Source organism: Ornithodoros turicata, chromosome 9 (genome assembly GCF_037126465.1).
Source record: "Ornithodoros turicata isolate Travis chromosome 9, ASM3712646v1, whole genome shotgun sequence".
NCBI classification, from domain to species: Eukaryota; Metazoa; Arthropoda; class Arachnida; order Ixodida; family Argasidae; genus Ornithodoros; species Ornithodoros turicata.
In genome coordinates this window covers 18,133,906-18,158,925 of record NC_088209.1, presented here as the reverse complement: position 1 = coordinate 18,158,925, position 25,020 = coordinate 18,133,906, and the positions used below count along the sequence as shown (strand labels likewise).

Sequence of the window (25,020 nt, the reverse complement as noted above, 5' to 3'; positions counted from 1 at the left end):
GACTGAATCAGAAACGTAGAGCACTTTCAAAGCGTGCACAGCGTACCGCGTCTGCATTAAATAAGGCGTTTTTTTTATTATTCAACTGGAATAGCAAGTATTTTGCAATATTGTATGCTAGGTTATACAGCACGTGGTTCTCATTCATAGGGTATCGTTATTTTTGAGGGCCAACAACAACAATAGGTGATGACGATGAGATGGGGGTGCTTCACCGCGGTGATGCGCTCCCTACCCCATTGCACGTGGAACATTAAATATCCCATTACATTATATTGAACATTATATGTCGGTGACACACGGCAAGAGCAAACTCCTTTTGGTGTTTCGTTTGAAAAATATACCCAAAGATGTCGCGCTAGATATTTCCATTAGATCCAGCCTACACGTACGACATAGTAACAGTAAAAAACAACAACAACTTTATTTTCGGCCTTGGAGAGTGGGGAGTTTCATCGCAACAGGCGATACTCTACCCCAGTGCTTGGTGGAATGGGGGGAATAAAATAACGTGCCCCTTTACAATAACGATCGAAGTCCGATGGTGTCCAGAAATGTCAGAAGACCTTTGAGCGCAGAGCGTTGCTGGGCTGGATTGGGCCAGGGACCAAGCAATTTCGGTAGGGAGAAAGGGCGAGAGTCCAGCTGACGAAGATACTCGGAGAGTGTGGTTCGGGAAGGTTCGTAGTGAGGGCAATGAAGAAGAATGTGCTCCAGATCCTCAAGAGCACCACAGTGGCAGCAGGTGGGAGAATCAATTTGTCTCAAGCGGTAACGCCACTGAGCTGTAAAGGCCACATCGAGGCGCATGCGGTGGATTAATGCAGCATCCTGACGAGATGTGTTTCGTGGCATGCGGAAAGCGAGCGTGGGATCAACTCTGTTCAACATAGAGGGGGGAAGAATGTCGGTTGTCCGCTGGCGGGAAGCCAGGGGTGTCACTAGACGTCGCAGAATTGAACGGCGGTCTCCTCTAAGCAGAACAATACGGGTCCGGTTCCGAGACGAGAGTGCTGCTTCTGCGGCGCTGTCGGCCTGCTAACAGTATAACAGTAAACATAATAACAGAAACAGTAATAACAGTAAACATAACAATACGACCAATGAATTCAAGATACGTACTGAAACTGCAATATCTGCAGTTCTGCACGCGGACTTCGAGTACTTGAAAAATGAAAACACGGTCTAGCCTTCGTTCGAGAGTATTGTCGTCGTAACTCGTATCGCCCTTCGTTCGAGGCTACCCAATACGCCTTTACAGATGAAAAGGTGATCGCCGATCTTAGCTTCCCAAAAGGATCGCTTCGCAAAAAGGAAATCTTCCTATGCCGTGTGTCGCGTCACGCAGCGCCTTCCGTACGCTTCCTACATTTCACAATGGCAACCTGCAAATCCGTTAGGCTCAGCAAGGCCGCGGTTCTCCTGCTGTAGAAGTGCGTCAGGTTGTGTTATTCAAACACATATAAAAAAGGTTCTAGACCACACAATTTTATTCTTATATTTTTAGTTTTCAGATGTGACTATCAGTTCAGATATGACGATATCTGTAACTCGCATATGTGGTATTTACCTTTCAAACGCTTTCAATAATTTTTAAAACCCAGTGGCCGCGAAACGAAGCACACCCTCGAGGAATCCCCGAGCAATGCAGGTTTGACCACCATGTACACGGACTTTTACTGAGGACCGCTTGCTGCACAGCAAGTAACCGACAAACGGCACACACAGACCAAACGACAACATTTAAGTGCTAATAGCACCTGATTTCATCTCGAATTCCAGAGAAAACAGAAACATTTTGTTGTCCCCATTCCTCTTCCCGAATACACATTGCAATTTGGCGCAAATCGAAACTTCAACGTTCGCCATCTTGCAGCGCAGAGTGACTCGTGACTCCAGCCGTTCGAAAATTCCCGCGGAAGGGTGGCCACTCCAGGGTCACGTGATGATACGTCCTACCGAACTCGCACGCTTAGCGCCACCTAGACACCGCGAGCGAAAACTTTGTGAGAAGCGTGTGCTACAGCAAGTTCAAAACTTGACATACACCCCCGTTTGCGTGTTCTTGCAAGAGAGCGTCAAAAGCGGATGCGACATCAGGCCACTGCCTCCAACACTTCCAGTCTGGCGAATGCTGCTCCCAATGGTCACCTGCGAATAAAAGTACTCCAAGGCAGTACGCAGTACTTTCTTCAGAAAGCGACCTCTGCTGGTGGTGGGAGGAGGGGGAGGGGTATATGTTTATGTACAGGGTGGGTGCAGATAAAGCAGCCCCACATTTTCGCTCATAGCGCGTTCCCTGCATACAGTACGAACTTCAGGCGGCGCACGACGGTGCATTTATGCGATGAAAATCGAGAAAAAAAATCGTGGTAACCAAACTTTGCGCAATAAAATGGTTAGCAACGCGAACTTCGCTCCGTGTATTTCCAATGGGACATGGCAGTGTAGCACAGTTGCAGCGCTCTACCGCTGGGGGTGCCACCCACGCAGAAACAAAACGAGATCTGGTACGCCTAGCGGTGGCTAGATGCAACTGTGCCGTGACCGCCATATTGACTTCTGCATAGGAAAATCGGGATGCACGGAGAGCAACGTTTTCATGGATAACTTTTTTGTTACGTGAAATTTATTTACTACGATGTTTTGTTCGTTTTCATGTTCATTCTACTGCCCGCAAAGGCGGATATTGTGTGATGAGCTTGCCCGTATCAGCAAGAGGCCGCTCACCTTAGCTGCACTCATTGGCCCCTATGAAGATCCTGGGCTCCATCGTTGGGTTCTTCACTTGTTCACGGACTTCCTGTCGTCCACTGGATTGCTCAAGACGGTTTAGTTCTTTCTTGTGTTTTCATCCTTCCTTCATCATCTTCACATAATGTTGCACGTGCAGTGGGGTAGGGTACCGCACCATCGCGGTGAAACACCCCATCTCATCGTCATTTACTTTTGTTGTTGTTGTTCCCAGTCCACAAGACGATTGGAGGGCTCCAGCCGCGAAACCACGTCGAACAAAGGTACGCAGCACCGGCCATAACATGGAGTAAATCCCTGCGGGTAGCCCGTCAGGTCCCGGGTTTGTACCACGCTTTGCTCTGCGCCCAGCAGCATCGACGTCTTCGTGGTGAATGAAGTCTTCAAATGTACTGCTCTCAGCCGACGGGAGGGCTTTTAAGGGAAAAGCACCCAGAGAAACATCGGCAGTCCATGCAGGGTTTGAGTACAATCCACCGAAGAACTCAACGAACCCCGTTGTTACCTCTGAAGGATCTTCCGTGATACTGCCATCCTGTGGTTGGAAACTGTGAACAGTTGCCAGAGCTTTGCCTGGTGCCGACGTGTCATGGAAGTAACGTAGGACTTCAGGGCCGGCCACGTACCGATCTAGACCTCCAGCGTTCTTGGCGGGCTGTAGCAGATGAACACCGCAAAAGAGTGAGTCGGCGGTGAATGAGTGATTCAAGGTACTCTGATATCAATGGCGTTGTTGGGTGGCCCCTGCGAACGAAGCGTATCTTCGCAGAAAGTGAGTTCAACTCCCAGGTCTGCAGGACACCTCTCACCCAATGCTTGAAACCTTCCCGTTCTTGGGCTGTTGGGTCGCGACCAGACAGATATTCTCTGATGCGGACAGTAACGTCGGCGACAGTGACAGGATCGTTGAGAAGGGGCGGGGCAAGTCGCCACTTCCCCACACCGCGACCACGTACACGCGAAGTGTCGAGCACTAGGAGTTCATGCTGGTGGTCACTGACATATGTCGCCGAAGACGTAGAAGTCACGACATTGCATTCCTTGACAGACGTCGATCGATGCGGACCGGGGCACGTATAGAACCTGTCTGAGCGACTGGCAGAGGGCGACTGGCAGAGGGTCCCCTTGACCATGTTGCAGCGAAAACTTCATCATGAAGCAATGGCCACGCATCAACCAGGTCGAAGACGGACAACAGCCCCCGCAGGCCTCTATCGTTCCAAGTAGGCCTACCCTGTCCTGAACCGCTGACATCACGATTTGAGTCGGTCACACAATTGAACTCACCGGCTATCAAGACAGGACGGCAGGACTCACAACAGGACGCACACAATGCTCCATCCCACGGAAAAAAAATAATAATAACGGTTCGTGAGAGATGCGGATGCAGGGGCATAGACGTTCACCAGCCGATGCTTAGCACGGCCTATGAAAAAGTCGACACAAATAACCCTGCCATCACTATCATATACGAGACGAAACTATGCTTTGGGAGATGGCGACTGAAAATAACTATCCCCACGCCAGCATCTCTGCCCACACAAAAACGAATAAAACAAGGCAACCGATATTTCAATGCGGCTTTCATTTCATTTTCATTTATTCATTTTCATTTCATTTCATTTTATTTAAATGCGGCTACCTCTAACTTGTTTTGTAAATACTTCTTGGAGCGAAAGTATGTCGCACTTTAGCCTGTACCCGAAACTGACTATACTTCGGCTTGCTTATTGAGGTTTTTAAAACCCTGGAAGTGTCAGTATACGCACTTCCATACTAGAACTGCAGGGCACCGGATGAGGCCGTTGACGAAGCCTACAGGTGCGTATTGCCATCGTGGTGTGTGTATTGGCATCGAGGCGGAAGACCAGTCACAAGGACTGGCTCCCATATAACTATCTCAACAAGCTAGGACTAAAACTAGAACTAGTGCAATGCCAACTCCTGCTTGTGAAATCACGTCACGTTAAGGATTGCTGTTCGTGCTTGTCGTCGTCATGCAACAGACCAAGACTGCGGAGAGTTGCGTACGGGATAACGGCACGAAGGAAAGTAATGCTTACTAGTGAACAACGTACCTTCCATGCGTTTCTTCGAATAGCACAGACGAAGTTAGCCAGCGGCTTCCGAACTCCATAGCACCAAGGACTGCTCTCTCCCTCTGCAAAAAACTGCGAACACCCGCTCGAACGAGGCTTAGAACGTGTGACGGCCCCCGAGCGCGACCGTCGTGTACTGCTACGCAGCGCGCAATCCACACTTGGTAGTTTGTTTATCTCTGCGGCTAAGAGAATGAACTGCCGTCTATCCAGGTTACAACATCGTCGTTACAACATTTACTCGTACAATTCTGTACATGTTCAAAGCAACACCTGTTATTCATCTCTGCCCCTAGATGCACATAAGCGGCACCAAAGTGATGGTGTCTTAAGCACACTGCCTCTAAACACTTTGTTTACTCAACATGGAGAAATGACAATATCTGGGACTTGGGGGCAAGTTCGCCAGTCATCCTGGTGGCTACCGTGGTATACAGGGAGAGACCCAATTGAAGACCACTGAGGGACGTTCGCTTGTTTTCTGTGGTGGGTTCAGTTCTCTTAGATTACACAAATCCTGGAGCAAGAAGGACTGTATACATTCACTCCCTCTCTCGTCCCTCCCTTTCACGTGTCTTATCAATCGGGATGCCGGTTTGAAAAGTTCACGAAAATAGGGAAGATTTTAAAACGTTATTTAAGCGGCTATAGAATATAAATCGCGCACAGTATACAGTCGAGCTAGTCGAGCCGCGTATAGACGTATACGCATGGCGCGCCAGTTCAAGCGTCTGCAATGCGGGTTACCACAGCTTGACACGGTGACTGAACGACTGATATCACCGCGACGGCTCTTCATGCACACCCGTATAGGTTACGCTACGAGGGAAGCGGCAGGATCCCCACATCCCTGCTGGAAATAGTAGACACGATCTCATCGATTTCTCTCCGCCATTTTAATGAGATTCAATGAGAAATGAGACTGCGAATTCGTTCAACCTGTATAAGAGCCGACTATTTCTCGTTGACTGAATTGGAAGTTAAGCAGGGAAGCTGCCTTCGCGAAACCGGGCTCTGCCGTGTTGTGTGGCGAAGACCACATCAACGGAGTAAGGAACCAATTCAACGAATTGGTTTAATGGGCGTCAGTGAAAAACGCTGATTTCCAATTAATTTAATGAGATCCGACATGTTGTGTACCTGCACCACTGAAAGGAATGAGGAATTGGCCTAATGTGTATCAATGAGAAACTCCTTTCCAATTCATTTCCAAGTCACTGATGGCTTCTTTGTATTAGTGGTACACGCAAATGAGGTCACGTTTTTAGTCGCTTTCGTGTCTTCATTCGCGTTCCCAGTCCACCGCGGAAAGAAAGAAGGCTTCACCCCAAGAGTTGCATCGTCTGAAAGTCAATGTCATCCGGTGCGGAATATGGTTTGTTGAAAGATGAAAGTCACTGAAAAGGTTAGCCAGCTGTAGGGATCGAACCCACATCTTCTGGATTGCCGGTCCAGGGCTCTACCAATTGAGCTAAGCTAACACGCCTCTCCAGCGACTTTCGGGGTGCGTCATCTGAAGGGACGACAAACCAGCCACTCACTCTCACTCACCCTCCTTTCACTCTTACATTTTTGCTCACTCATACACACATTCATACGACGGAAATCGACGCAAGCGGCACCTGTTGAACAATGAATGGTTTGTTGTTTGCGACTTAGTTTGCGCTTGCTTTGTATGGAGAAACCACGTGCACTCCGAGAGAAACTCGTGCCCTTCAGGCTACAGAAGATGGAAAAGCCCGGTAGTCACCTTTAGAAAGGGCTACGGAAAAGATAGGGCTACCGATAGACTGGGGCAGAACAAGGCCATATAAACAATAGGTAATAATAATAAAAAGTAAAATAATAAGTATAATTATATGTAAGGAATTACAAAAAAAATCGTACAATATAGGAAGCCACATTTAAACGTGGCTTTCTTGTGACTTATTGATTTCTTGTTATAGTAGGACACACGAAAGCAGATGCCCGTCTTGCGACCCTTCAAGGCCTTCATCAAATTCCTGCAAACTACCGGCCTGATCGGCTCTCTCTAAAACCCTGTCAGCGTCGTCAGCATCATCCTCATCTCATTTTTCCCCAGTAGCAATGAGGTAGCATTCTGCTCAATGAGCGGAAGTCATCCCCATATCATCGTCATCATGTATTTCTCTCTCTCTCTCTCTTTCTACCAAGTTGGCGGCGCTGCTGTACCATCTGACGTCATTTGTTTGCAAACAGGGAGAGGTCTAATCAGCAGGAAATTTGTGTTTTGCTATATGCGTCAAACTACTACATTTTTAAAATGGTATTTGCTGTAAAGAGCCCCTACTTTGCGTGGCTGTAATGCTTTTGTGCTATAAAGGGGTTGGCTCGCTATACCGTGCAACTAGCATTTAACATTTAATGTGTCAGGGGGTGCGTTGACAGAGTTGAAAGTTGGAATGAAGTGCACCAATAGAGTTACATCAGTTATGCTCTTGCTGCCAGTATTTTGTGAGCCTCTCATTCTTCTCAAGAATGTCCATTATGTTTGCAGTGTTAGAATGTCAGTCCACATCTCTGTTTCAGGCAGTCGGGGAACGTGATATGTATTTAATTACGTAAATTTTTGAGAGCTTAACCCGGAAATTTGCCTAGCAAAGGTCACTTTTTTACCCCACCAATGTGAAGAGCGTGTCTAATTTAGGCAGATTAATGATAATTGACAGGGATACTCAGAAGCTATCCAATCGGAAAAAATAGCCGAACATCATGCTCTACGGAGGTCGCACAGAATAGCGCATGATGAATTTTTCAGCGCAATCTTTGTCAGTCCGACGAAAGGAGGTTGGAAACCCAGCCCTCCCCGACATCGCAGAAAGAGATAAAACATGCACGGCTTATCACGTCCGACTTTCGCGGGGATAATGCTTTCCCTCTTCCAATTTTAGGAACTGTTACTTTTTCTACTATCATTCTGTGGGCTGGCTTCGGAACCTCCTTTCGTCGCACTGAGAGCGATTGCGCTCAAAAAATCATCGCGCGCTATGGTCCGGTGCTCCGAAAAGCATGATATTCGGCTATGTTTTTCGATGGGATAGCTCGTGAATATCATTGTGAATTATCATGAATTTGAGTGAATTCGGCACGCTGTTCATATTGGTGGGGTAAAAAAGTGACCTTTACTTGGCAAATTTTTGAGTTCAGTTCGCAAATATTTACATAATTAAACTTGAAGTACAGGGTGTTACCCTATAAAAGTCTACCCGTGCAGGCACGCCGTACTCGCTGATTACTCAATGCAGGTGGCAGATTGTGCGGTCTTCAGATAAAGCTCATAAGGACAATTAGTCTTGGTAAATTTCGAAGTGATTGAGCACAGCAACACGAAGTTATAACGCAAAACGTGCAATTCCCGTAGTCGAAACAATAAAGATGGCAGCGTTGCGAAGAGCAGTTGATATGCTGCTCACCAGACGGCGATGTGTCGCATACCCGCCAGCTGGATGGAACTGCAGTTTTCATTTCACTTTCATGTAACTGTTCATGTAACTAATTTTGCTCCCGAAATGAGCAACGTGATGAACGAAAATGCCGACGTAATTAGCAGACGACATCCAGAAGGGATGTCGTCTGCTTACTGAAAACAGTCAAACAACATAACGCGGGGACGGCTCTGACTGCTGACTGTATGGATGGATTGCCAGAGCGACACGTCGCCGTCTGGGGAACTGTGTCACAACTGCGATTCACAACACCGCCATCTTGGCTATTTTGACTACGGGAACCTCACGTTTTGCGCTATAACTTTGCGTTGCGGTGCTCAATCACTTCGATATTTACTACGATGAAATGTCCTTATGAGTTTTATACGTAGGCGACACATCGTACCGCCTGCATTGAGTAATTGGCGAGCACGACATGCTGGCGTGGGTAGACTTTTATAGGGTAACACCCTGTACATGACATTCACATTAGGAGGTGGCAAAAACCCAATAAGAACAAATGCTGTTGACCGCATGGTTCTAGGTGGCATAGCTTTTTTTTTTTTTTAATAATTCAATGACACGTTTTCTGGGACACCCTGTATACATACACGTAGCCTTACAACCGAGTATAACTCTACCCTCAAAATTGTCGATAGGTCCAGGTACTTCAAATGAAAGCCTTCGCAGGGCTAGCAGAAAGTGTAACGGTTTTACTAGATCGGGTTAGATTGAGGAGGAAAGGAAAATGTGTAACTGCCTCCACAGTGCTGAAGAGTCGCAACTTCAGAAGCTGTACTCTAGGAAAAAGAACATGGTGACGACAACAAACAAAAAAGAAAAAATTCGAGAAGAACAGCTAGAACAGTAATACTCGCGAAATTACTTAAGCAAGCCTTTTTCGGGCCTACACTCTAAATCTTTTCACACCTTTAAAGGTGTAATAACGTGCATGGCGCTCGCCTTTTTAGGTGTAATTTTGGTAACATCATAATGGAGCACGGTTTCGCCCAAATTTTCTTTACTCGAGTGTTGTCTGTCCTCCAAAAATTCAGTCTTGCCACAAATCAACATTGTTCAACAGTATTGTAGACACTTGCGCGTGCTCGATTATCGATAGCGATGCATATATGCATTAGCTCGTACCTACGATATCCAAGACATAATGAAAGCAAGATTTGCACTGACACTTGATCTTTAGTAATGCTTTCCAAATTTTGTAAAATATCATCCTGGAGATGCAATATTACGCAACCAGGTTAAATGTTCATAGCGCACACCTTTAAAGGTGTGAAAAAGTTTACAGTGTAGAGTTGGGCAACATGTCCACATTTTTCTTTTTCTTTACCAAACAACCAACCAAGCCTTTTTTCTTCTGTGTCTTGTGTATCATTCAACCTCGACGCACCTCAGACGGCGCGCAAATTCATCCCGCACTGTATGCTCCGTTTCCCGTAATCTTGGACATGATAACGTAAGCAGGAAGGCGACAATGAGGTCTCTTACGAGGAGACGGCGTCTCGCTTCGCGTCAGTGAGCACCGTCCGAAGCTCCTTCAGAAATGTTAGACGTCTCTGATGTCGTGGGCGACCTGGGATGGTACCACGCCGCCGTAGGTGCGCTCACTGTGCTCAGGGCCTTCCCGACATCGTGGACTCTGCTCGTCGTGCCGTTCATAGTGCCCGACGTTGAACACTGGTGCTCGAAGCCGCAGGTCTCACCGTTCATGAACTGGACCGAAAGCGAATGGAAGCAGGCAGCGATACCCCTGCTGAACGGATCTCTCGGACTTGAATATGACGCCTGTAACGCGTACGCTGTCTTGGATGAAACGTCTGGACTCCTGGATGAGAATACGATAGAGCCCTGCCAGTCCTGGGCCTTCAACGAGAGTACACCGGGTTCTTCAGCCGTTCCTGAGGTGAAGAATGTTCTCACTGACGCGTGTGTACAGCTCGCATCAGAGTCAATTTGAACGCCATTCCGGCCTGCGGACTCTGGTGGTGCCTAGCAGAAATAACGGTTGAGGGCGTTCTTGTGATCTACTTAGAGTTAGAAGGGGTGACCCTCGTTACGAAGGCGTTGTTTTCTTCTAGACGCTGGCAGGGTGGCTCTCGTCCCTCTTCGCAGGCTGGAGCGGCGTTCAAGTTAACTTTGACGCGAGCCGTGCCTGTGGTTGTTTATTTTTATTTTGTTATATATATGTATAATATATATATATATATATATGCTGAAAGGAATGGGTTCTGGAGACCGCGCAATGAAATAGGTACTAGAAAAAAACGAGAGGCAGACAGTATATATACATACATATATATATATGCATATATAAGTATACGTATACCTTCGTTGTCTGCCTGTCGTTTTCTTCTAGTACCTGTATATATTGTCGCTCTCATTTTTCTAGTCGTGTGTAAAGCAATGGGGATCGTACAAATTCTATTGAGGGATATTCGAAAAAAACTTCGTTGCATGTTATTGTGTTAGAAGAAGTAACCAAAAAACATTCATTACAAAGTGCTGCGGCAACGTGTGTTAGACTAAGAAATATACGTAGGACAGAGTCATATTATTGTTACCCCCCCAAACTAAATCTTCTACCGTCGCTCGCTCCAGTGAAAAACGGCAACAAATGACGATGCCCTGGGGTGTTTGACTGCTGGAGTAAAAGAAAAATTCGCATAAACGCGTGCGAAGTTGAATCGCGCCTGTTTTTAATAATATATTTTATGATTTGCGATATATTTTAATAATTAACTACGCATAATTAATTGTTGTTAATAATGAAGACTGTTGCGGATGTTTTGTAATTCATGTCGATCGCTTCGATGATACTGTGGAAAGAGTTGGTACGGCGAAGATAATATTTCCGTGCCAACCTTGTACGTGAACAATGCAAACGGACCGTGAAATTCAAAGCTCATAAAGTGGCCAGAACCGCTGTTCAGTCAGTTTGTGACTCGTCAAAATGCGATGAATATCGTGCGTGGCTTTCTTCCGTGGCATCGAAATTAGTTGTCTGGAAGAAGCTAATGTGAGTGTATGCATTTTGCAGCCTAAACGGGGGAGCACACCATGACATCATTATTCATAATTGAACCTGATTTAAATGTAGTAGTATACTTTGGTATATAGTAGTTGTGCTGTAGTTTGCTAATCGACGCCGCGTTCGCATGCAGGAAAGTAAAAAAGAAAACGCGTGCGCCTGAATCTCTATATTCACCGGTACCACAAGTATTATGATATTACCTTGCGTACATTCTCGTAATTCATACTGCCACACGTTCCCAGCTTTTCGTGGTATTGGAATGCGGTGTAAGCTATTGACACAGGTAGTTGAAGATATATAGATAGAGTGCCTGATAAACCCACAGCGGCGATAATTGTTCCAAGAACTCCCCTCAAGTACCACTTTTGACCATCGTCAAGCATCACTCCTGCTTTTTGCCAAAACCCCGGCATTCATGTGTACACACCGACCTGGTAGGGATACAAATAGCCCTAACAACAACCAACAATAAATGAAGGAAAAGTGATGATGAGATGGGATGTTTCCCCGTGGTAGCCACAGGACCCTACCCCACTTCACAAAGGTTAATATGAATTAATGGTGAACGCGAAGCGACGACAGGCCCTAAATAGCCCTAAATTGAATCGCTCATATCGGAAAAGTGCCTGAATTGATACGTGTTGAAATGATGACCGTGTTAGAACTATTCCATCCACATGAAAAGGTAGTCAGAGATGCACGTGAGTCTTTATGCGTTGGTGCAGACACAAAGTTTTGAATCTTTGGATGTTTGTGGGTTTTGCTGTTGAACTTTTTCTGCGTTTTGTGACGACACTATGGTCAGCTCGCCATAACAAGTTTTCGTCGGAATCATCATCATCATCATCGTTCCAAGAGTTTTTCGCCAATGTAACTGGTGCAAGGGATGTAGAGTTGCTGACTTCACACTCGTGAAGCCGATTTCTCCGTTTTGTTTTGCCTAATAATCAAATCTAATCAAATCTTATGCGTTTATGACACTCTATAATATATTCTGTTGGAGAGCCTCATGACGGGAGCCACCGATATTTCGAACACAGACTGAAGAGGGAGAGAGAGGGAGAAGAACGGTCTCTGTTCGAAATATCGGTGACTCACGTCCTGAGGCTCTTACCTTGACATTTCTGTACTGGAAATTACTAACCTTCTCTAGTACGTATATTCTATAGTGGGAGCTAGTATGCAGCAATGACTGGCAGCGGTCAGCTATGCAAAGCGTCGTCTTCGTGGGTTCCCTGGTTGGAGCCCTCCTCATTGGACTGCTCTCTGACAGGTACGTATAAGGTTCGCTTTATCAAAAATCCCCGAAGCGCTAGTCTTGCGCACAGACGAACACCTACCCTTGTGCCACACATAAAGACCTGGTATTCTCACAGATTCGGACGACGCTTCATGTTCTTCGCGTCGACAATGGCGGTGATCGTATTTGGTTCAGCTGCTGCCGGATCTCCTTCCGTCACAGTATTCAACGCTCTCCGCTTCTTTTCGTCCATGTGCATTGCGGGAATACAGACCACGTCGGCGGCTCTCTGTATGTATCGTTTGGCATTCGTATATAAGTTGCGCAGGACCACTTCAGTCATTCTTGCTGCAGTCCTATGAATATATCCTCTGTACTACGAAAACAGCTCGGTGCCCTGGAATTAGTTGATAAACTGAAGTATCGTATACCACTGCCCCGCGTTATTAGAAACAGTAGAAGCGAATAAAGAATCATGTTAACTTCATTGACGTACGTAGACAAGAAAAGCAATGTCAGCCTTCTTGTTTACAATGCCGCTTTATGACGCTCTGGGCTATACCATGCCTGGCCAGTCAGTGGTACCCTTCGACCGAAACCACCTACATATTGCCGGACCTCTACAGCCGGCCAACGGGTACCACATACAGCTTACCCTGTACAGACAGTGTTTCAAATGTTGATCTAAGGTCATACCCATTCCCAGAAGTCACCGCCGAGACAGTGATACAGGCGCGCATAGTGGCATGGATTGCGCACTTTCCATGTAAACGAAGATAATAGCGAGTTTTAGTATATCGTACACTGTCGCCTTTGCGTACGTAATGGATAGCGCGGCGGTTCTGCTCAATGCGCAAAGCTCTGTTTATGTCTTGCGTGTGCGTAGAACCACCAACGCTATTCCTTTCTTGTACGCACAGGCGATAGCCTACGATATATACTAAAGCTCACTAACATCTCACCGTTGGCGGTCAATACGAAGGCACACTTTGCTGACTCTGCAAGCCCTTGGAAATGTACAGCATCACGACTACCGCCTACCATACGATTCTTAACGTTTCTGCCGAGCGCCTTCACAGCCTGCTCGAAGGCATCGCTTAGTGCAAGCGAACACAACGTCCCCTGTGCCTTCCCTTCATGGGCGGATCCAGGGTTTTTCTGATCGGGGGTCCAGCATTGGACAGCATGCTACATCACTTCATAGGGCCAACTGAGACACTATATAACGCCAGCGTAGTCTACACTGTAAATGGTTTACGGGTGCTCATCACTGGCCCCGTCATACCGATCCTCTGACACACCGGCGTGCCTTCGTGAGTCCCGAAACCGCCATTGTCGGGCGCAGTTTTAAACGTCTCGACCATACGACGTCTTCGATAGTATTCTTCCCCTGGGGACAAGGGATAACATGAAGCTTCCATGAGCCTTTGGAACAGCGGCACTGGATCGCATGAAGTGCACTCGGTTAAGTTTCTCCACGCAGACACGCCTGCATCACGACCTGTACAGTACATTGAGTTTCCACTGTGCAACACACTTCTTCAATGGTAACCTCCGCTGGACGACCATATCCGTGTGTCACCTTTCAATGACTGAATAAAATGCTTCGACAATACTGCCCACATATTATGAGTGTCGCTTACGAACTCCATACGAATAGGCTTCCCATACCTATTCTTCATGCCTTCAGCCACTGAGAGTAGTGTTCTGAAATTCTTGAATCTTGAAGCAATCCTGTACACCAGCGCTGTGTTCTGTATATTCTGGCTTCGATCACTGCACGGTGCTTGATGATGTTACTTACCTCCGACTGCTTTATGATTCGTAATTGCGACCTGAATAGCTGTTAACAACATTACAGTACAGTCATTGTAATGCACGATCCCATTGTACGTACAGTGCTGGACAAAATTTACCGAACAACCTCTGACATATTTCTTCTTCAAAGTAACACACTATCAGTGAATGGGACCGTAGGGTGTTACAAATATGTGCCTATAGGTGATCCAGTCACCTGTGTGTAAGTGTGCTCGGTACCATTCGCTGCTAGCGTATCACTCTGAGGAAGGAATGAGCTGGAACGTGTTCCATAAACTTTTGTCCTGCACTGTACTACACGCGAACGGGGGATACCCTGAGCACAGAAACATGCCGGCCATGAAACCCCGCTTAAATTCGTTCTCAATGGATGCAGTTACTGAGGTGGTTCACGCACGTCATCGCATGCTGTTGAACGTGGGTTTCTCGCTCGGCTTCACGCTACCGACGCTTCTCTTGCCTGGCCTTGCGTATCTCCTCGCCAGCTGGAAGTACCTGCAATTATCAGCTGGGCTCAGTGCCATCTTTCTGCTGCCCTTCATGCTGTAAGTTCACATTTTCACACCATGAACATTCGGCTCTTAGGAAGCTTCGAAATCCGACACTCAAGATGTGCATTGGCATAGGGGCGTTCCCGGAACGCCTGACAGGATCTGTATCCGCAGAGAGAGTCTAATAGCGAATTCGGGTGGTCATTTCGTGGCAACACGGCCTAGCGCTCAGAAACTGCTAAGTCGGTGCCCGCACTGGACCACGTGACCGTTGCCACCCCCGACCATGAGTGCCAGGAATGTAGCGGTTTTCATAGCCAGTGACAACATAAGTCATACACTTGACCCCGCCCCCACACAAGAATCGCTCCGCGCGCGCGAATGTAGTGCGGCGCGGCCAAGTGGGAACGGGGAGAGAGAAAGCCGGCACTACATCGCGAAGCGGGGCCGTCGTGCAAAGGCTGGTAGCCAATCGCAGGAGCCTTCCACAGATGAGTGGGCGGTCCCAATTGTAGGACTTAAGTTGTCATTCACTATAGTCGCTTGGCTCACGCTTAGGAAATCGCGGTCTCTCGTCTTCCGGTTCCGTCGTCTGCTAACGCATGTGAACTTCGACGTGCGGTCCAATGAGGGCCCTCGCCAACCCCGCGGTGCGGACGTGACGACACCGGATATAGCCTGGCAATCGCTTCGAGACCGTGCGGAAAAAGTGCTAGCTGGCAAATTCCTGGCGCTCGGAAAGCGCCACGAGAACAAACGACATCGTTACCTTCGGCCAAGCCAACAGAGTTGCCCCGAATCTGGCAAAAAAAATAAAAAATCTGCCAGGTAGTGACCACGCGAATTCGCCATAAGAGAGTGTGACACTGCTCGCTTTTATACCCCTGGCACGCGGGCACGTTTGAACGCCTTTCCATTTGGAGTTCCTTTACAGCTACAAATGACACCCTCGCGAAAGGAGTTTGTTGCGGTGACACACGGCGACAGCAAACTCCTTTTGGTGTTTCGTTCGAAACATATACCAGTAAGATAGTTTGTAAGACAGTTACTGCTGACGATGGCCCAATAAGGCCGTAACAGCTGTTGCCTTCATATCCGCGTTCGTCCGTGTTCGCCGGGGAGGATGACGAAGCAGTAAGTGCGTGCTCTTCGTTTTGAGGGCGAGGGCAGTACTATTTTTAAAGCGTGATGTGGGCAAGCATTGCGTTTGTCCCATCATACAGTTTGCAATACAAGCAGTACCAGTAAACATAACAATACGACCAATGAATTCGAAAGCACGTACCACAACTGCAGTATCTGCATGCAGATTTCGAGTACTTGACAATGAAAACAAGGTCTAGCCTTCGTTCGAGAGTACTGTCGTCGTATCGCCTTCGTTCGAGGCTACTGCATACGCGTTTACAGATGAAAAGGAGATAGCCGATCTCAGCTTCCCGAAAAGTCCGCTTCGTAAAAGGATATTCTCCTTTGCCTTTGGGTAGCATTCCGCTCAATGAGCGGAAGTCATCCCCATATCATCGTCATCATGTATTTCTCTCTCTCTCTCTCTCCTTTGCCGTGTGTCACGTCACGCAACAATTAGATTGTACAGAGGATTCTCACACCTCTGAGACATCTGGAAGCGTACATGGCTTCAACTATATGATCCCATGACGGTCGAGCGAGAATGCGCCTGCACTGTAATGGTAAAGCTAACGTGTGAATAATAAGACTAGCTGACGCGTCGACTAGTCCTATATATTGACGGGTGTGCTCTACGGCAGTGAACCAGAAATTAAGGCGGACTCATGCGGTCTGGTTAAAGTTCACTTCTGGAGAGAGCTGGTTGCACCGTCACATTTTGTTTTTCGGCGCCAGCGTGCAGAACATGCTAGCAAACGACAAAGTCATGATTTTCATTCGCAGGGATCCGGAAAACTGCAGTAAGCTTGTCGAATTTTTTTATTGCAATCAATTCCCCGACTGTTACTGTAGGGAATGACGTCATTTTGGCCCAAACATCCGGGTGGGCTTGCCGAGAGAAGCGATTTTGTTGCATCTCCCACAGACTCCCATGTATTGAAAATTTGACAAACTTGAATTAGCCAAAAAATCATCGCATGACGTCAGGTCATCAACAATATCTCATTCCCTAGATAAACTCGAGGGGGAACACACGTGCTCGTGTAGAAATTTAGCGGGGTTTATGAGAACCTGAGTTCAAGGTAACTCGTTACTGTAACTAAGTTCCTTTTTTTGGTAACTTGTAACGTAACTCGGTACTTTTGCGCCGTGGTAACTTTCAGAGGAACTCGTTCCTTTTTTTGGTAACTTTGCCAAAGTAACTTAAGTTAAGTTCCAAGTTACTTTTAACTCGCTTTTCACTCACGTCCACACATTTTCTACCTTTCTCTCCGGTTCCTTCATGGCATATTTTGCCATAAAACGTGATATTCAATGAGTGACAGTATTTTATTCAGGAACTAAGAACTGCTGCCATTGAAATAAAGCTGAACCATTGTGCGCCCACGGGGGGGTAAGATGCAAAGCGTTCGAATAGACCTCTACTAGAGAAACGTCATCATGACATATTGGTAGACAGACTGAAACCGAAACAAAGTGGAAGGACGGCTTGGTTCCACGAACGGACACTTGTTCGCTGTCTCCCACTGAAAGAAGGGTCTCGTCCATTCAAGGGATCATGTCGTAATCCCCTCAAGACTGTGGCTTTCTGGCGCGACCTTGTTCACCTCTAGCTTCGAGGGTAGTTCAATTCTACCAAATTTTGGGGCTGTCGAACACTATGACGTCATTTATTTACAAACCGGGAGAGGGCTATTGTTGGGCATAAAGGAAAACGATCTAAGCGTGTTGCACTCCTCCGCAGGCAACTCAAGGTCTAACTCAACTGCTCGCGCGCTGCCCCTGCGTAATGCTATTTTGTGTCCGAAGTAACTTGGAAGTAACTCGTTCTTTTTGTTAAGTAACTCAGTAACTGAGAGTTAGATTTCATGCTGAAGAACTTCGTTATTAACTTACATTACATTACGTTACATTTAGCACGTGGTAACTTAACGTGTAACGAGTTCTTTTTGACGGGTAACTTCTCAATCTATGATGAGAACCCTGCGAACGAAAATTCCCCATAGACTTTCTTAACAACTGACTCGGTCTTAAGCCTCAAATTTGATTGGTCATCATCATTGCATGCATATCTTGTCGTTGTTCTCCCGCAGTATAGTCCAGGAGTCGCCGCGCTGGTTGATATCGAGGCACAAGGAGAACGAAGCCCGTCGTGCAATCGAAAAGATCCTCAAAGTGAACGGACGAGCTATTCCAGACATGAAGCCCGTCCTGAAGGAGCTGATAGAGAAAGCAAAGTATGACGCGCGGTTGACATCTGCCGGGCCCACGGAGATCCTGCGGCATTCAAGACTGCGCGCGAACATGGCGTGTCTCTTCGTCATATGGTTAGCTCCAACCTTTCTTGACGTGTAGCCTAATATAGTGATGGTCAATTTATCTACTTACACCCAACACTTTACCTTGAAAACCGCAAACGCAGGTTCTGCGACAACTTCTTCATGTACGCCACTGCACTGTCGTCCGTGGACATTGGAGGGAGCCCGTTCATCAACTTTGCTCTGTCCGCGGCCGCAGAAATACCAGCTGGCCTTCTGAGCTTCCCTGTGGTTCGCTACCTCATGCGGCGACGCTCCCAAAGCGTCTTCCTACTCTTGGCAGGCGTTGCAGCCATCGCGACGTCTCTCTTGCCCCTTGGTCTGTGGTATATTTCATTGTGGAGCTTCTTTGAGAAAAACGGAACCCATCTTTAATTAATCATTGACAAAATCCTACAGGGTTAATCTAGCAATCGTTACGCATTTCGACCGCATCGTAAAAAATAGAAGACGGGTTCATACCGCGTCCACAGCGATCAGAACTTGTAATCTTATCTAATTAATCTCATGTAATCTCAATTAATTGCTACTGCTCCTGACATTTTTTTTTTCAAGCCAAGTCATTACATGCGCCCTTAAGCTTTTTCTTTCACCGATACGCTTCACTTGCCTTTAATAGTATAATTCGAAAGTACAGTGCCGCCTCGGAGAATTATATACTTGCGTTGTTTTCAGCACAGATGACTTCTGGCTCCGCCTATCCCTCAACATGACCTGTCGTTTCATCCTCGTCATCTCGGCGGCCGTCAAGTGGGTCTATACCATGGAAATATTTCCAACAGCGGCCAGGGGCTTCGGCTTCTCTTGCTGCTTCACTATGGGACGAATCGGCGGAATCGTTGCGCCATTCATGCGAGATCTGGTACTCAAAGATGCTGATGCCGGAACCACGACCTATTAGATTATAAGGGCATTGTCATAGGTACCCCTTCCCAGCGCCGCATTTAGAAGCTAGCGGTGGCGCTACTCATCGGCCCAGCTATTACTTACTCAATTTCTGCATTACTTTGTACTTTAGCTTGCCTTAGTACTTTTATACAAGTGGTGGATACCCCACGAGAGATGCTTCTTCCTAAAGTTGCTTATCGTAATCATTCTACGCGTTTTCATAGGAGCCGTTGCTGTCGTCTGCTACGGTAGTCGTGCGTCTGCTGCTGCGCGTTCAAAATTCAAATTGCAATTGTCCAGATCTCGCGGGCCGTTGAGTAGCGCCCCTAGCGGATCGTGCCTCATAGGGGTTGCCGATTATGAAATGGTCGTTATAACCTAGTAGGTCGTTGTCAGAACTAAAGAGATGGACATGGCTATACGGCAAATCCTATATTGGAACTCACAGAGGAGTACATCTTTTATGAAAGTTCATACTTCGCTTTCCTTACTCGACGCCACCATTTCACGACGTACCAGCGGCCTCTGATCCGAAGACTCGGAGAGGCAAATTTGAAAGCGAAAGGACTGATGTTCTGAGGCTGGAACAGCATAGAAGTAACAAATACATACAAGGCCTCAAATTGCCTAAGAAATTATCGATGAAAGATGAAAGTCACGGAAAAGGTTAGCCAGATGTAGGACTCGAACCCACATCTTCTGGATTGCCGGTTGCTCTTCATCGTTAATTCAGCGCTTCATCGTTAATTTCTTAGGCAATTTGAGGCATTGTATGTATTTGTCCCTTCTATGTTGTTCCAGCCTCAGAACATCAGTTCTTTCGTGTTCAACAGTTGCCGCCTGCGTCAATCCCGTCGTATGAATGTGTGTATGAGTGAGCAAAAATGTAAGAGTGAAAGGAGGATGAGTGAGACAGAGTGGCTGGTTTGTCCCTTCAGATGACGCACCCTGGAAGTCGCTGAGAAGGCGTGTTAGCTTAGCTCAATTGGTAGAGCCCCGGACCGGCAATCCAGAAGATCTGGGTTCGAGTCCTACAGCTGGCTAAACGTTTCAGTGACTTTCATCTTTCATAGGAAAATTTGATTGAACTGAGTTGTGAGGCCGACAGGATAAATTGCATTCATTATCCGACTGATTATTCTACTCCCAGACTGAATCCCCCCCCCCTTTTCAAAGATGAACGATATATACCCTAGCTATAATGCCACGTTTAGTTAAAGCAAAGCCTACTCGCCTTTACTAAAATGCAAAAGTAACACTGCGTCCAAGAGCAATTTAGCTGCTTCCGAGAGTAAGGCCTGCTTTTCATTGCCTCTTTTTTTGGTATTGACGTTCGACTCTTGACACTGCCGTCATTTACAGGGCAAGCATGTCCACTTCACGGCCCCATCCATAGCTATGGGAGCAGCCGGAGTGATTGGAGCAATGTGTGCCTGCTTTCTTCCGGAGACTCAAGGTGTCGCCCTTCCGGATACTTTTGAAGAAGCTGACGCCCTAGGCAGAAAGTACGTGTTTTCACTGACGGGTTTTCATTTCTATTGAAGCTTTATGGACACTTTAAGTCCCGCCACCTTCGCCGGATACTGTGTATTCACAGGAACGACATTCTCTCGAATATCCCAGTGGAAGATTCGCAAAACCTCATATATTCCATACCAGACGACAGGGTGATTGGTGTCGCCTGCTATACGCGCAGTACGTCCTTTCCGATATTCCGGCGCCACGCGAATGCGGGAGGGGCGACCGCCTCCTCCCCCCCCCACCCCATACGGCTGTGTTCCCTATGTAAAAACCCTATCTCCTGGATGATGGTGTGCGGCAAAGCACGAAATTTGCTTTTCGCAAGAATGCTTCACCTTCACTTGTATAACACATGAGCGTAAAACGTAGACAGTGCACGGCGTGGGGTGGTCAGTTGCATACCTCTTCGGCTTTGTGCAGTTTTTGATTTATTACATGCGGTACAGCAGGTGAGGCTCAGTTGAACACTATACAGCCCTATACGTATCGACGCAGCCATACAGCTGCGACCGATGTGAGGTAAAAGCACCCTGCCAGACCTACCTTTAACGTGGGGGTTATGGACTACATAAGCACGCGTAATAATTGCTGGAAGATGCATCCGTGTGGCTTACTTCGTGCTCGCATTTCAAGGGCTCCATTTTTTCCCCGTCTTTTTCAGTCGAAGCGCAAGATACAACATCGAGCTCAACGACAACGATGCGAAAATTGAAAACTTGAAAACAGATGCTGTGTAAGCGAAATGTTGTGCTCCCTATATGACTGCTTATATGAGCCGAGCCCTGACCTCCTGCGTTGATAACGACCTTAAACTTGTTGCATTTCAGCCACTCTTCTTGTTGTGACTTGTCTTTTAAATATGTGCCTTGTAATGGAATAAATCGTAAGCCGACAGTTCTGCCGTTTACGCGTTCCGTATCCCGTATCTCTGTGTTTCCCGCTGCCTGGTTATTGTGATGGACAATACTACGTTGTATTGCTCTCTCTTCATTTTTTCCCTCTCTATATGTAGCAATCTACGGTAATACTGAGACGAGAAGTGTCTGACAACGGACCATACTGGTCTGGACTAGGATTTACTCGTCACCCCAAGAACGCTTTCACCCTAGTGCTAAAGCTATTATGCGAGGTTCGGCTTGCTTAACAAAAGCGCAATTTATGCATTTATAAAGCTGCATTTGCGTGTGCAACTCAACTGCTACAATAAATGTCCGCGAAAGGTGACGATTTGAATGCTTGTTCAGTGCGTGACGTTGAACAATTACCTTCGAAGTAAGCTCCTGGACATTTCAATCCGGATCCATTGTGTTGTCAAAAAAAGAAAAAAAAAGAAAGAAAATTGAGTTGGACAACGTTTCTAATGTATTCATGGCGACGAGGCTATGTCAAAACTGCACCTGTGAAGAGGGAGAGCTTCGGAACAAGGAAGAAGCGGGTGTTCAGCGCGGAGTTGCTATAGGTGAGCTCTCTCTGTATTATATCGCGACGATTCGACAAATCGGTTACAAGGACCAATAATAATAGCAGCTTTTTAAAAGGCCTGGTGATCGAGAGAAAGAGTGTCTACTTATTCACTTCAAAGTGAGCAGTGAGTGCATGGCGAGTGTATTTGCTGTGAGATCGACCTATAGGGGGCGACACCGTCACCTTTCTAGTGTGGATAACACGCCGGCCGATGTTCGGAGTTGATGGTTATCTTTTCCGTAATTCTTGCGTATATTCACCGGAAGATCACTTGTGCCGCGATAGCACCATACTGTTCAGGTCCCCAATGCTCCACCTACTGCACTGGACCCGCAATAAATGTAAAAAAAAACGCAGACTACGCGATGAAGCCATCCACACTACGGTAGTTCATCGCTTCTCCGCAGCGCGCCGACACTGTCCGATCTCGGAGCGAATACCTTTGTGCAGAGCGAACTTCTATGGCATACAACCCCTACATTATGTGTCCCCTTCAGTTTGTAATCAATATATTAGAATTACACCGGATGTTCTAATAATGACAGAAAAATACCTAGTCAAGCCTCCTCGGCTTTATTGCTTCCCATTCCTGCTGAAAGGAAAAATAAAAATTGACTTGACAATGAGTATTTAAGTTAGTAACTTAAGTTCAAAAGTCAGAATTTAGTAGTCCAACTAAAGTACCTTTTCAGTAACTTCTACGCATTTTCCGAGTTACTTTGAAGCAGTATCTTGAAAAAATAACTGAGTTAGTAGCTGTTACTGTAAAAGTAACTGTAATTCGAGTTACAGTTAGTACACCAGTAGCTAAGGATGTACACCGAAGTAAATTCTTAATATTAAAACACTAAAAACGGACGCTTAAAGGTACACCCATGAAAATCCACCTTCTGAAATAAATCGCAGAAAAATCCACGCCCTCAAAATGAGCACTGCCACCGTATGTTAAGATAAGGGGCAGCACAATGCTGTCTTCAACTTCAATGCAATTCACAATTCGAACGACTTTATGAATATTTCTACCATTATGAGTGATGTATCTTCTAATAAGAGCTGAAAAAAATGAAACATCCAGCAAACATATCAGCCAAACATAGCTGAACATAGCTAAACTTAGCAAAACATTGATAAATATTGCTATATCAGCATAACATAGCTAGACATATATGACTAACCGTATCAGCTAAGCATAATTAAACATATCGGCTATAGGATGTTCGCTCTAACGTGTCCAGAAATTAAAGCGAGCGATAAAAGAAAAGCAAGTGGTACTTTTCTGCTACTTGAGTAAGAAACACCTACTGCTTCACTAGTAGCTAGCACCTGTTTCTTAGTCAAGTATCCGAAAAGTGCCGCTCGTTTCTCTTTTATCGCTCGCTTTAAATAAAATTTTAAACCCGGGAAAAAACGAAACCACAAGGCATAGCGACCTCGAACCACTTCAGTTGTGTCTTTTTCGGCATGTACTACAACTTCCTCATTGAGATCCGAGAACTAAAACCGATAATTAAAAAGTTAGATATTAATTACCGCTAATTAATTGACAAGGGGCGATGAAAAAAATATTTCTGGATAGACCACACAACTGCCAAGCTCGTACAGTTGGTTCCGTTTGTGTAGAGCACTCCGTTTTTTTCTTTAGCCCCTGGCCCTCTTTCGGTGCACTCTTAACTCCGTACCCTTTAGTAAAGGGTAAAAAATCGCAATATTTTACCCTCTATTTCAGAAGCTACCAGGTACCCTCTGAGCGACCCCTTTTATAAAAGTTACAAGGAAACCCACTAATTAGAGGTTACGGCCTTCAATCCAGCACCTGCCCGTAAAGGGTACGCCAACGCGCGGCTTTTTATACAGGATGTTCGTTTTTATTCGCAACATAGTAGCGCTCATTTGGCAGGTGGGTTATGTGAATTTTTGCTAATTAATCGGTCCGTAGTTACAGACACATGCGTCAGGAAATGTCGGAGATGTTTGTAACTACGGATGGGTTAATTTGCGAAAATTAACGTAACCCACCTGTCAAATGAGCGCTGGTGTGATGCGAATAAAAACAAACACCCCGTGCGTGGGATGTGGACAGACATTTACAGAACACACCAAAGTACCAAAATGAACCCGCAGAAAAGGAGATCTTGAACATATGTATATTACAAAAACAGAAGTCTGTCGAGAGGTGACACATTGTGCACAAGTGCGATTCTGATGTGAGGAGAAACCATGGTCGCTTTACCATGTATGTGGAAAAAAGAACTATCTTCTAAGTGAGAAGCAATGCATAAAAGTGCGAGGAAGCTAGCGAGTCAAAACAACTGACCTATGTTTGCTAAGCTGAACACACCCAACGAAATGGAGAATTGCAGCAGAAAAAAATTTATTCCACATTCGTGTTGCAGAGGCGAGCGCAAATGGCAATACAGTATTACATAAAACGCACACAACCTTGAGGAATATGAGTGTACAGTAACGCAGGAGACACTACATTACTGCGTTATCAGCGTTGGAGGCGCTCTGGGACGAGTTTGTGAGGTACTGCATTGCGCTGGTGACGGTATATGTGAACCTGCATGTGGGATCCTGGGAACAAAAGTTTGGGCAATGAGAGTAACTATTACGGAACCATTCAAATCGGTACAAAGCACAAGGTACAAAGCAGCATAAATGCAGGAAGGCGTTCACTCCGCGATTGAGTCTTAGAATATCGTAAGAATACAACGAGTAGGAAGCTGCGAATTATATATCTTGATGCATATATCCGCAGCTCGCAAAATGCACGCCGGTGTATTGACTTGGCGACCAAGTAAGAGCAG

General features: G+C 46.3%; 1 protein-coding gene across 1 annotated transcript; it reads left to right on the top strand.

Annotated features, from left to right (window-relative positions):
• The first annotated feature begins 9,785 nt into the window (after positions 1–9,785).
• Positions 9,786–21,643, top strand: LOC135368265 (solute carrier family 22 member 6-B-like). Its single transcript, XM_064601434.1, has 9 exons — positions 9,786–10,220; positions 12,518–12,621; positions 12,725–12,879; positions 14,783–14,951; positions 18,116–18,349; positions 18,445–18,659; positions 19,021–19,202; positions 20,591–20,733; positions 21,411–21,643. Exons 1-9 carry the CDS (start codon positions 9,861–9,863, stop codon positions 21,484–21,486), a joined length of 1,638 nt encoding a protein of 545 aa, XP_064457504.1. The 5' UTR covers positions 9,786–9,860; the 3' UTR covers positions 21,487–21,643.
• The last annotated feature ends 3,377 nt before the right edge of the window (positions 21,644–25,020 follow it).

Bases quoted from the DNA above. Each gene is read 5' to 3' on its own strand.
- LOC135368265 (XM_064601434.1), top strand. From the start codon at position 9,861: ATGTTAGACGTCTCTGATGTCGTGGGCGACCTGGGATGGTACCACGCC. The intron at 18,350-18,444 runs GTTAGCTCCAAC...CCGCAAACGCAG, and splicing joins GCGTGTCTCTTCGTCATATG to GTTCTGCGACAACTTCTTCA. The intron at 19,203-20,590 runs GTACTCAAAGAT...CGTCATTTACAG, and splicing joins CGCCATTCATGCGAGATCTG to GGCAAGCATGTCCACTTCAC.